Consider the following 12,802-nt stretch of genomic DNA (forward strand, 5'->3'; position numbering starts at 1 on the left):
GGAGATCAAAAATCGTTTTAATAAGAAGTAGACATGCTTTTAAAAAATAATTAAGATAAAATGATAACATTTTTATTTAAACAGTAAGATTGTATTGTTGAATATAAATATTGATCTAAAGTATATACTATATAACAATAAGTTTTATACAAAAAATATAAAATTTTTAATTTCATTTCAATCAATTCTTGCAGAGATTATACATCTGATACGATTTTAATATATCCAATATTATATTATTACGATATTTCTTTTTTATTCTTCGGATATACAACCATCCATATGATTTCTCTTGATTTTCTACAAATGTAAGTTTAAATACAAATATTAGTTTGCAAAAAATATTTTCGATAATCAATACATATACAAAAAGAACGGTTTGCTGAAGTATTTAAAAATTCAGCTAGATGCAGATTTGAAAATAATTTTTTGTTGGGTTATCAAAATGATTACATAGATAGGAAATTACAAGCATGATAGATCTCTCTAAATCTGAATCAGTGGATAATCACTGTAATGATATCAGTGCCAAATATGCCACTGGTAATCAGTGAATTAAATGTGAGACACTTAACCTAGTTAATTTTTATTATGCGATCTAACTGACCTTGTTTTATCGCTTAAATTCAATGATGGTATTGAAAGATTGAAATTAACGTGCAAATATCAGTATTATATAATATAATGCTCAAACATTCTGCCTTTTTTTATTGAACTTTACTGATTATCAGTGCCAAGTATACCACTGGGTAATTAATAACTATCCACTGATTCAGATTTAGACAATAAACAATCTGCAAGAAGCTTTGACGTTCTAACAATCAGTTTAACCGTCTTACATAATTATTTTGATAACAAAATTATTTTCAGATTTGAATCTAGCTAAATTTTTTAATACTTGAATAAAAAATTTATTTTCCCATGTATTTCTAATCTCCTTTCTTAAACTAGAATGTTAAAGGTATTGATGAGCGGGGCGTATAGTTCGCTTATAGTTTCAGACAAAAGTACGTCGATAAAAATTGTAACAACAAATACTAACGAGACGGAACAAAGTTGTCGTTGGAGCTACTTTCGTATTATTAATCGCATCGGGGAATAGAAGGAGCCTTTGAATAGACGTTCCCAGAGCTGTTATCGCCCTAATCGAAAGACGTTATCCAAGAAGAAGTTCATATATGTGATTTATATATATATATATATACGTACACGTTTGCGGGAACTGGTGCATCCTTAAGCAGCGAGTATCAGGAAAAGAGCAAGATGAAAAATCGCGTGGCGGCTTACAGGCGGTAATAAATGTTTCGCGGCTCATAAAAATGTTATTGCCTTCTGTACGGCGCGATACCAGAAGACAGTACGCGAAAGTAAAAGGGGAACGACTGAGGTGATAGAGAGACACTCGAGCCAGAACCTGGCGAATCCATTCGTAGTTGTGCACCGATATCGCGGCAGATCCGCGTCGTGGAATAGTGACGTAATGAATTATGAAAAGCAACTTGAAAAAAAGCTATTTCACATTAGTCATAGGATGGCAGAATCTTTATGCATAATTATGTCGGCACATTTTTTTACATTTTTCTTCTTTAATATCAAATGACTTCTTTTTTATAAACATGGGGTATTATTTCATAAATTATTCACGGTACAAATTTTGGGATTGTGATTAGTTAGAGTCGTACATGTTTTCGGATGTATCGACAGGCAACCACTCTTATTCATTTAACTTTGTGTTAAGTTGAAGTACACTGAAAAAAAGCCTGAAACTATAGCTGCGCGTGTACAACGAACTTGAACGGTGAATAATTCAGAGATGGGATGTAAAAATCGACTTATTCTATGACTACATGGAAAGAACGATTTTTTGCTAGTAAAAATTTAGATAGATACAGATTTAAAAATAATTTTATTGGACAATTAAAATAATTACGTAGGAAACTTGAGAATAATGAGCAAGGCTGTAAAAAATTTTGACACTCCGGCAACCGAATTTGAGCGTCCTACATAATTATTTTGTCCAACAAAACTATTTTCTTTGTATCTAGCTATATTTGTAGATATTTCAGCAAAATTGTTCTTTCTGTGTAGGAATCATTTCTTTCCTGGTTATTCAGCTCATTACTTCGAACTCGGTATGCGTATAAGCACATTGATCGGACTTGACGATACGTGAACTAGACTTTGATTTAAACGTATGTAAGAGAAGTCGGCTTGGAATATCATGAAAAAGAACTGGAACGAATAAATGACACACCTTCTGTGCATGTAACTCGAGAAATGGCATTCGTCATCGCGAGGCTAGTGTATTATCACGTTTGGAAGACAAATAGAATGACAATGCCAGACGGAAGTGAAAGATCCAGGAAGTGTTACGCCTGCAGTATTACGATAATGTAATATATAAACGTTGTATAGATTGTGTGCAAAGCAGTGCAAATATATTTTGTTCACGGTTGAATCTTATCTTTAAATATATCAATGAATTGTTCCTTATTAAATTAACATTTACAAAGCTTTAATCACATATTTTTCCGGAATTCAGCAATATATTGAGAAGCAAATTAAGAAAAATCACGTGTACATAAAAAATATGCACATATATAAATAAATTAATAATAAAAGGAGATATGTTTGATTTTAGTCGATTATCGTAAATTTGATAAAATAGAGAGGAAAAATTAAAAGAGCCGTGAAAATTAAAAAAGAAAAATTGAAAATTACATAAATAAATTGGATAAAAGTATCATAAATGACTATTAATGAGATCCACCTGGAAAGAAGAAAGTTGCTTGCGAAAAGCAAGACGTTATACCGCGCACGTATTTTTATTCTGATGTAACGCTCCCTCTTACGCGCGGAGCGGCTCCGCTAATATCGCCGTATAATCTGTCGCCGTTCCGAATAAATAACCCGCGGTGTGGCTAATAAAATTTTAACCGCTTGCGAAATTTTGTCGAACACGTCGTCTTAGCGCATCGCTTCTTCGCGCGGCAGAAGATTCCCGGCGGATGCGTTTTTCACGGTGGCACCGGGATACTGTCTATATAAAGACACATAGCCGAGCAAAGCAGGAGGCGGCACAGCGTGCACCGTGGCGTCGCTTCATTTGTCTTTATATTAACGCCGCTGTGTAACGCCGTAACGGCGTTATGACGACAACACAACGGGGTAGCGTCGGCATCTAACACCGCCGTGAAACAACTTTTTACCCCTCCCAGCGTTCTCTCGCGGCCCTTTTTTCGCCTCTTTATATAAACGCGCTGCCGTTTTACGAGGGACGAAGGCAGCGAGAACTGCCCCTGATTCCAAATTATTACTCCTGCGAACGTCGCCAGGGGTTGCGTCTCTCGGTAAATTGCGTTTTCGCTGATATGGAAGATGCGTGATGATCGTGATCGAAGATAAAGTCAGGAAAGTGTTATATTTATTTATGTGTTTTATTAGAAAAAGAAGGTAAACTTTCTCTCACGTTGAATTGATTGTAGCGAAAAGAAATTAAACAAAGAAAATAATTCGTGAGAGAAACAAGAAAATGATTATAAATTTTTTTCTGTCATTTAAAAAAAAATAAAATAATGTTTTATATATATGAAGAATATTGAGAATTTAGGAGCCGTACACAGAGAATGGTTATTCTAGCACTTTCAGCGTCTCGCATAATTACTTTAATAATCCGAACACAACTATTTTCCGATCTAGATGTATTATTTATACACTGAGGAAAAATGTACTAATTGTAAGTTTTAATAAATATTTATTTGATTGTTATTATACTTACAGTAAATAAATATATTTATTAAAATACGTTAGTGTAGCTAAATTTTTAGATAGTTGAGCAAAAAACCGTTCTTTCCGGTAAAGTAAAATTAAACTCGTTGCCAATGTATTATTAAAAGATTAAATGAAATCAAGTCGCAATCTCTAAAAGCGATACGGCATGGTGTTACGTAAAATCTCGGACGGTCCCCCAAGTGCATTAGCGCGATAATTGCAAGTCGAACTTCCTAGTGCATATTCGTGTTGCTCGTGGACGAACTTTCAGATCTATAATAGAGATGGGTGTCGAAGGGGAAGGGATGCCACCTTTTCGCGTCTCGATACAGCACGGCGACGACGTGGTACGTCGATATCTCGATGTAGGTACATACCGACCTACAGGTAACTTGCAACAGCGCGGCGAATAAAGTTTTCCACCGCGTTCTCGTATATATATGTATAAAGTAATACCGATACGCGTAGGTCGAAGGTTCCTTTCCTCCTCTTCGAGAATGTAGGAGGCGGTATTGGATGGTCGATCCCAGGGGGTTAATTCCAAGCCAAAGGGCGGAAAATATTCACGGTTCCTTAAAATCCGACGAGCCTGTCTCTTACGAGCTTCCTCCGGGGTGGCGTTACGCCAAACGGTCACTCAAAATACCAAGGAACCCCTGTCGTCCATTTTCCACTTGCCTACGGCAATCGTCCCTTAATCCGTACTGAGGTACGTGGGATACAGATAGACGAAACCCTCCTGCTGAATAGGCACCACCGCTCAGACGACTCTTTCTAAATGTTATACGATACTTTCTCTGTAACTTAATAGTCTCTCTACAGTGACGCACTTGTTTCTGATTGCAGTCGATCCGCTGCACGGTGAACGGCTGCTCTTGCGATTCTTTCACACCCGGGAAACGTCATCTGCGCTACTGCGAGAACTGTCATCATGGATGGGTGCCTCACGGTAAGTCCAGGCGTATTTTTACATAATCACCGAGCGTTTCGCGATATCGAAACTCGCACGTTTCGAGCGCACTTGTGAAAAAAAAATAAATAAATAAAGAGGGAATAAGGTGATGGGAAAAAAAAAATAAAATAAAATAAGAGAGAAAACGCTGGCGGGAAAGATTTTCCCGGGGATATGTTCGTTTGGTGTCGCGTGCGCGCGGTTAAACGCAAATTTTCCAACTGTCAGCATACTTCATCCGACGGGCCCTCAGGGACGAAATTCAATTTTCCAACGATGACCGCCGCCCAACCCTCGTTGGGCATCGCCACCCCTTTGCACAATAGACAGAAGCGCGCGCGCCTATCTTCGCGTGTATTCGACGGTATAAGACATCGGGGATACTTTATGCCCTCGTAAGTTTCTGAATGCGAGGAGGTGATCCGGGGTGGGGGGGGGGAGGGCGGCCACTGTGTTTCGCACAGTTTCATCGTCTGCGGCTATTTCGACACCCGCGCACGCGATACGCACGTACGTACACCCGCGCATACGTCAAACCGCGCTTAAAATTCCGCCTGCTTGACCCACGATAGATTGGACGCGGCACGGTATGGAATACATATCAATTTCGGGCTTCTCCTTCTCCGCCCGATCCCGCGGGAACGCAGTTGCACACGCGCTCTCTTTTTGTCTTTTTTTTTTTTTTATCACCCGGTTTTCTGTCCGGTTTCGACTCTCCACGTTACGTCGGGACGAAAGGTGTCGCGATCTCGCACGTATTTCGTTGCGCGAAAAGGCACACTTGCGTTACGAGCGGCGTACGTAGTAATTATCCTCGCGGATTGCCGGCTTCGCGAATGCTCGTCGAAGGCGGATTAGAGTGATTAACAAACGTGTTAAAGTATAAAACGCGAGCGAGGTGCGTAATTAACGGGATAATCGGGCACTCGAACGCTCGTTGGCCGCTCGCCGATTAGCGGAGTTTCGCATAAATTTTTGCAGCGCGCGCTTTTTAGTTTGCGCGCAACCAATTAGCCATTAAAGACTAGTAGAGACCTTGTTATTTTTACGTGGCATTGGAGAGATACGAATATCGAGGAAAGAGTAACGGATTTGTTACTATTGTTGTTTCATATATACTCGTTTTGAAAATATCGTATATCAATGTGGAGCTGTTGGCATTTTAAAACAGAAATTTTCATAAACTTACTTCAATATTGAATATCATAACAAATATCGAAAACAAATTCATTGTTCACATAATTATTATTCATATATTTACATTTTTACTGTATCATTAGGAAAAATATCAGTTTCTTCGGTATATACCAATAATTCTGTACAAGTTCGTGCATTATAAATCAGTTATACATCCTTGTATGTCAATTCAAAATTATCGATGTAAAGATGATGACTGTAATGGCCGGAATCAGTTTCGAAAACGCGTACGTAGTTGTTTTCTCTTTCGATGTGGCCGTTTGAACGGCTTAAATTAGAAATCTCCTGGCCTATCGTCATTCTTTGTTTCAAACCGGTTTCGCGGACGAGAGAAAACGAACTCGTCATTATTGATCCGTCAGTGATTAGGATAATAATCTGTACTGATATACGTTCCTGGCGGTAAAAGTCGGATAACGTGCATAACGGCAAAATTATTGTCGAGATAATGAATATAATTAATTAGATTACGTTTTGGATATATGCGACACAGAAGGATATATGCGTACAGAAAGATACTATCGCAACACAGCGTGGTTATGTTTTTTTTTCCAACAGATAATTGTTAAAAACATTTTCTCAATTAATAACGTATAATAGGCGTTAGAAATTATAAACACCTCATCTTCCTCTACACGAAACGTCGTACATATAGAAATTACAAATGTTTTATACTCTAAATATTTAACGAAATATCTAACTTGATTTGATTTAATTTGGCCAAGGTTCTCAACGTCGCACAACCGGAGAGATTTAATTTACAATCGGATTTGATTTAATTTTTAATTTCACATTGAAGACTCAACGCATGACGAAGGAACTATAATAAGTAGAGCATCGTTAGCTGCCACCGAAGGTGCGGCGATGCGCGAGCGCCACGAGACCGTGAACGAAATCGCGAGTAGTACACTGACAAAGGCCTTTTTAAATTGTAATGAGCTGCCAAAGAGTGAATTATGTGCCGTCCAAGTGCCATCGAGTCCTCGAGAGATGGGCGAACCCCATCCTATAAAACCCCGTCGTACACGCGTATGTGTATATCCCGGCATCCCTGTGGCCGCCGCTCGGCCACCCCACGTCATGAATATATTTACATTGATCGGCCGTCTCGGCATTTTTCATTTCGTTCGTCGTTGTGTTCGGACGAGCCGAAGTGTGTCCATCCCTTCGATACTTTATTTATATCGACGGGACGGGACGTGTCTGTCTTTTCTTCATGCAGTTTTCATCGCACGGGCACTCGCGTATGAGCGATGAATCCGGCCCGACGCTAATGATCCTTTCGTCCTTGCCCGGAAATCCCTGGAGTTTAACAAGATGGCTTCCTGGGCCGCTCCGTGCTCGCGAGATGCGTATCGCATGAGTTCCTATTGGAGTTTATTGGTTTCGAGAGAGAGAGGAAGAGGAAGGGAGTTTGCTTCGAACGTGAAGTTATATTTATAATGCGTATCTTTTTCTACCCGAGTTTCTACCCGAAAGAGACAGTGTTTCGTTAACATATCTAAAAATTTCATTAGACACAGATTTGAAAATCATTTTGGATCATCCAAATAATTATGTAGTACATTGATTTTGCAGCATTGTTCAACACGTTTGAGATTCATTATTCTGAAGTTTCAACGAATTGATTTTCAAATCAATATCTAAATTTTTCGATATTTTAGCAAAACCATTTTTTTGTGTCCGTATGATATATTTCAATTTCGATCACTTCATATCTCAAGGAATGATGTGAAGGAATGATATCGTCTAAAAAAATAATTTCCCTCGTGAAAAAATTTATCAGATTGCATCAAGTACATTTACGTACCTTTTTACAATTGCAAAATATTAATATTCCTCTCATCTCCCACTTCGTGCATCACGAATCGTCTCGTGTACTACCCTAGTAGTACGATGAAGCACACGCGCCATCAGCCCATCGGGAACACGATCGAGGAAAGTAACCTTGTGAGACCATTACACGCGGATTAATTTAAGCCGCATTTTACGTACGTACGATATTCGCGCCGGGTGCGGGAGAGCGATGCGCCGCGGACGGGCCGGTCGCTAAAATAAAAATCACGTAAAGTAGATGCGCGCCTAATGAAGGGTTAGAACGGGCGGCGGGGTACAGTTACGCGATTAAAGCCTCGATGTCGAGTATATAACGACCTTCTTTCCGCCGCGGCGGCGTGTAACCTCAGCGATAAGAGGATACGCGCGTACTCTAAATTCCGTACGCCCTTCCTGGTAATACATCGGGGGGGAGCAATTTAGCGTATGGCTCGGCGCTTTCAACGTGAGGCAGAATTTTCCGAAGTTCACCGTCAATACTTTACGTGCCTGCGCGAACCGGTCATCTACGCTCCAACCACCTCGGCTCCGTCCACAATCTAGTCCAATTAAACGTTTTTCACCGCGCTTCATCGTCTGTCCAGTATTCGGTTTATCCGCCAGAACGTCTTTTTATCGTGCCAGAACCTGAGTCGTAAAACCATCGATTACACTCCACCGATAATGAGCAGTATCCTTTATTACTCGGCTCGATATATCCACGCAAGGCTCGTTTCAATCTCGCTAAAAACTACCGCGATCAGTCCGCCGAGCGCATTGACAGAAGCGATTAGTATCGCGCATCGCGATGAAGCCAGAAGTCGAAAGAAAACAACACTCGCTTGTCTCCGTTGATTAGTCCTCGATTATTCAATCTCAGATTGATATTTTCTTACGTAACAGTCGATCGTTCAGACACGATTGTTAAACGTTATTATTATTATTATTATTATTGTTTGCTATTTATCCGTTTTAGCTTATACATGGGAAGAACGATGGTTCTTTCAAAATCGATTTTACCGACGCATCTAAAAATTTTAAGCGCGATGAGCAATGTTGCAAAATGTTTTTTTTCACGTTCCAGCAATCAATTTAAACATTTCACATAATTATTTTGATGGTCCAACAAAATTATTTTCAGATTTGTATTTAGCTAAAAGTGTTAGATACTTTAACAAAACTATTCTTTCTGTATTTATCTGGTTTCCCAAATAGTTTTAACGTCTCTCCTAAAACCTAAGAACGGAAAAGCTGCCGGTCATACCCGATTTTATGATTCGCCTAACGTGAAGAGGAGGAAGACGTCTCTCGACAACAAGAAGAGGAACTATGTAGTTACGAACGGTGACAGGGTTGAAACGCAACATCTGCGCCTCCATCTGCACTTCTCACCGATCGGCAGCTGGCGGAAGGTGAAGGAGGGAAAAGGCCCCGCGGGGCTCCGAGGAAGACGTCGAACTTTGGCCCGCAAAAGGGCTACGCACGTCTCGGCGCGTGCACAATAAATCATTAAAAAGGCGTAGCCCGGAGTGACGCCGCGCCGCCGTTAATAAACGCGCCACCAAACTGTGAATTACGGCGGCCGTGAACGAGCGGGGGTTGCACTCGCGCCCCCTCTCCCCCTGTCGCGCTCTTTGTTTCGCATCAGCCTGTGACCGAGCTCCATTAAGCGACGGGGGATGATTTACCTTCCATTCCGTGAAACACGCACTCGCAGTTATTTATCCGCACGTTCATTACAGACCTCGATTATGACGTTTAACAAGACTGCATTAACTTTTAAGATCGTTATCTTCATTTTTATCACGAGAACATCTAAAGATAAGAGCACCTATGAGTACCTATCTTCTGATGATTATAACCTGACCTCGAATTTAGAGTAGAATATATAGCATGAATAGCCGTAAAATAATCAAAAATAATGATTTTTATCTTTAAGATTTTTTTATGTTTTTATACATTCCTTAATACATACTTAATAAATTTCGCAGTTGAGTTTTGCGAGAATTCAATTTTATGCAAATGACAGGATCTAACTTGAAACAGGAATAATTATTCAAATGCTAAATCAATATTCTACATTTATATATGCTATATTTTCGTTTTTTAATAAGATATTTCTCTCAATTTTATACAACGTGCCGAGAATTTATATCTATCATCGCGTCGTCAACTTTTTAACAAGAAAAAAATCACTAATCTGACACAACGATTGAAGATACGTGCACATTTTACAGAACTCTCTCTCCACATGACTCTGCTTGATAAATACATTACTTGAGAGAAACTAAATTTAGAAGATTTCTTTTTCGTTCGAAAACAAAAAAGAATTTCTGGAAAAAGGAATTCTCTCGTCTGTTTTTTCCAACAGAATAAAATGTCTTTCGTAAAAGATGTATGCATACGCCATACATGTACGTCGATTAGAAGAATTAGGAATTAAGAATCAGGTTTCCATTATTTTTAACACGACATTCGTAAAATGCGCGAATATATTTCACTAATGGTTACACCATTCGATCGCGTGTGAACGGGAAGAAAGTTTAAAAGGCTTTATCATTAGGGTACATTACGTCCTATTACACACCGAGACGCGCCTTTTAGTGCTTAAAAACACGGACGGTATTAGTAGTTCTAATACGAAACCGATGTTAATGACGATACATCACAGCCCGGTCCCCGACCCATCGCCCTGTTCCACCCTCTCTCTGCCCTGCCTAGAAAACGTCACCATGAATCACAGCCGAGATGCTAATGTACCAATTTATCTCGTCCCGACTTTATTAAGACTTACTTTTTCTCGGCGCGAAGGGAACGAAAGACCACGGCCATCCACGCTGCTCTCGCTCATCTCGCCAGGACTTCAATTTACACACACCTATGTGCGTACAAGCGTAGTACGCGTATGTATATGCATGTAAAAAGAAGATCGATATCGGGTGGGCGAGAGAACACCTATAGACAGCGTCGAGAAACGGACTGACAAATTCCCGCGACGGAATACACGCTCGTAAATCATCGTCCGGTTTGGCGGCCGAAAGAAAGATGACGAGGTCGGTCCTGGTGGTGCTCCTCGAAATTCCTTCGGGTGTGACGCGTCGGCCCCGCTGTGCCGCATCATTGTCTCATCGTCATCGTGTTCTATATGCGAAAATCGCTACGCAGATCCATTAACGCGCCGAACGCCGGAGATAGCCCGCTTGCTATCTTGCACGTGGAGACTTCGCCAATGCTGTATTGCACTTAAGACGCCGATAAAATATTGTACTTGCTCTTCGAAAAATACTTGGTCGTCAAAGAAACGTAGTATGTTTCTAATATTAGCAATCGTTCGTATCTGCAGCAACATTGTACTTAATAAATCATGTATGAATTGTAACAACAGACGTACCGTAGTGCCTTCGATTGAGGAAATAAATATAGAAGAAATTTGCTAAAAGTAATGAAAAAAATTGGACTAGATACAAATCTGAAAATAATTTCTCGTCAAGACCGTCGGAATAATTATGGTAGGATATTTCAACTCTGATTGCTGGAATATTAAAACGACTTTTTCGTCCGTACACTGTCATCACTAAGCGTTTTTGCATAATTATTTTGATGATTACAAACAAATTCATTTTCCTGTATCCAGCTAAAAAATTCTTCGATGCTTCTTCAGCGAAAAGTACTCTCTGTGTGTAGACAAAATCTTTGAAAATTATAAGGGAATTGCAGTTAGCTGCGTCCGAAGACATCAATGAGTGTTTAGATGTATGAATACATGATGGATATTTAAAATCCATAACAAAAATTTCTATAGACTGTTTAAACTAGAATCAAGAAATATTTTCACAGTATCACAAATTTCTTACGAGCGACGCATTAGCGTGGTTAATCCAGATTGCCGATTATCCCGTCGATAGGTAGGAACACTTGTCTCGAAGGAGTGAGCAAAGTGCACCGGACGACGGAAATAGCAGCCGGGCTCTGCCATATGGGCACGACGGGCAGAATGTCGCTCGATAAATCCGGCAAGCATACAGATTTGTCACGCGCGCGAAAATAGACGTGGAATAAGCGAGGGAACCTGGACCGAGGATGTCGATGGAGCGCGATGTCGATGGCAGAGAGAGAGACGGCGGGGGATGAGCGAGATGCACATCATGAGAGAGGGTTGAGGAACGGGGATCAGACGCGGTTGGTGGGCCTCGACGTCGCCGCGTAAACACGAAGGCGCCGCGGCGCTTTACGACGCCTCGGTACCACGGCCGCTGTTTAACTTATCCGAAAGTTTCTGGCACACAGGCCATTTTCATTCTGCCGTCCGCGTAACGACGACACGCGCTACGTCGACCCGCGGCGCCTGTCGCGACGTCTCGCGAGGAGGCACCGTTGGCATCGAAACGTCGTTCGAAATTGCAAACACATTTTCGAATGTCGGACGACGTAATCCCCGTCAGCTTCTGGCTTGCAGGAAATATTTTCCCCGTATATAGAGACGTGTAAACGCGTACAACGTGACATTTGTAAGCGTAGCAAGTCAATCAAGAATATTTAGGGTCTGCTAAATTCAATACAAGTAAAACGCCTATCTAAACGCCCCCGTGGATGTAGATTGGTGCGTAAATCATCTGTATTCATAACACAGTAGATATAATTCGCAGCCATTTGAGATGTATTTACCAAAGTTAAGTAAAGTAAACACAAACGTTTCTACTTGAGAATTTAAGGTAGAAGTCCTCTTTAAGGTAGAAGTCAAATATAAGCTGCAATAAAAGTTGCTGCAAGAGAGAATCGGATGTAAATATTCTTCCTCCTTCTAAATTTAATTTTTTCCAAGTAACGTATTTATATGTCAAAGTCGTATAATGAGGAAAAATTTACTAAATCTCAATACATATTTTTTCAATAATACCAACTAAACATTTACTTACAGTAAATAAATATTTACTCATTAAAAAAAATAGTAATTAAATCAAATTAATGGTTCTTGTACAAAATATATATATTTATATACAAATTATATATGTGTGTGTGTGTGTGTGTGTGTGTGTGTGTGTGTGTGTGTGTGTGTGTGTGTGTGTG

At 40.0% G+C, this 12,802-nt stretch overlaps 1 protein-coding gene across 1 annotated transcript in view; it reads left to right on the forward strand.

The window, feature by feature from the left end:
- LOC108750344 overlaps positions 1–12,802 on the forward strand; it is a 298,608-nt gene that overhangs the window by 103,626 nt on the left and 182,180 nt on the right. Inside the window, exon 3 of the mRNA XM_018489734.1 lies at positions 4,618–4,720. Within this exon, the coding sequence (XP_018345236.1) occupies positions 4,618–4,720 (103 nt within the window). The remainder of the gene's footprint in view (positions 1–4,617; positions 4,721–12,802) is intronic.

This window comes from Trachymyrmex septentrionalis, unplaced genomic scaffold (assembly GCF_001594115.1).
Source record: "Trachymyrmex septentrionalis isolate Tsep2-gDNA-1 unplaced genomic scaffold, Tsep1.0 scaffold36, whole genome shotgun sequence".
In the NCBI taxonomy this organism is placed as follows: domain Eukaryota; kingdom Metazoa; phylum Arthropoda; class Insecta; order Hymenoptera; family Formicidae; genus Trachymyrmex; species Trachymyrmex septentrionalis.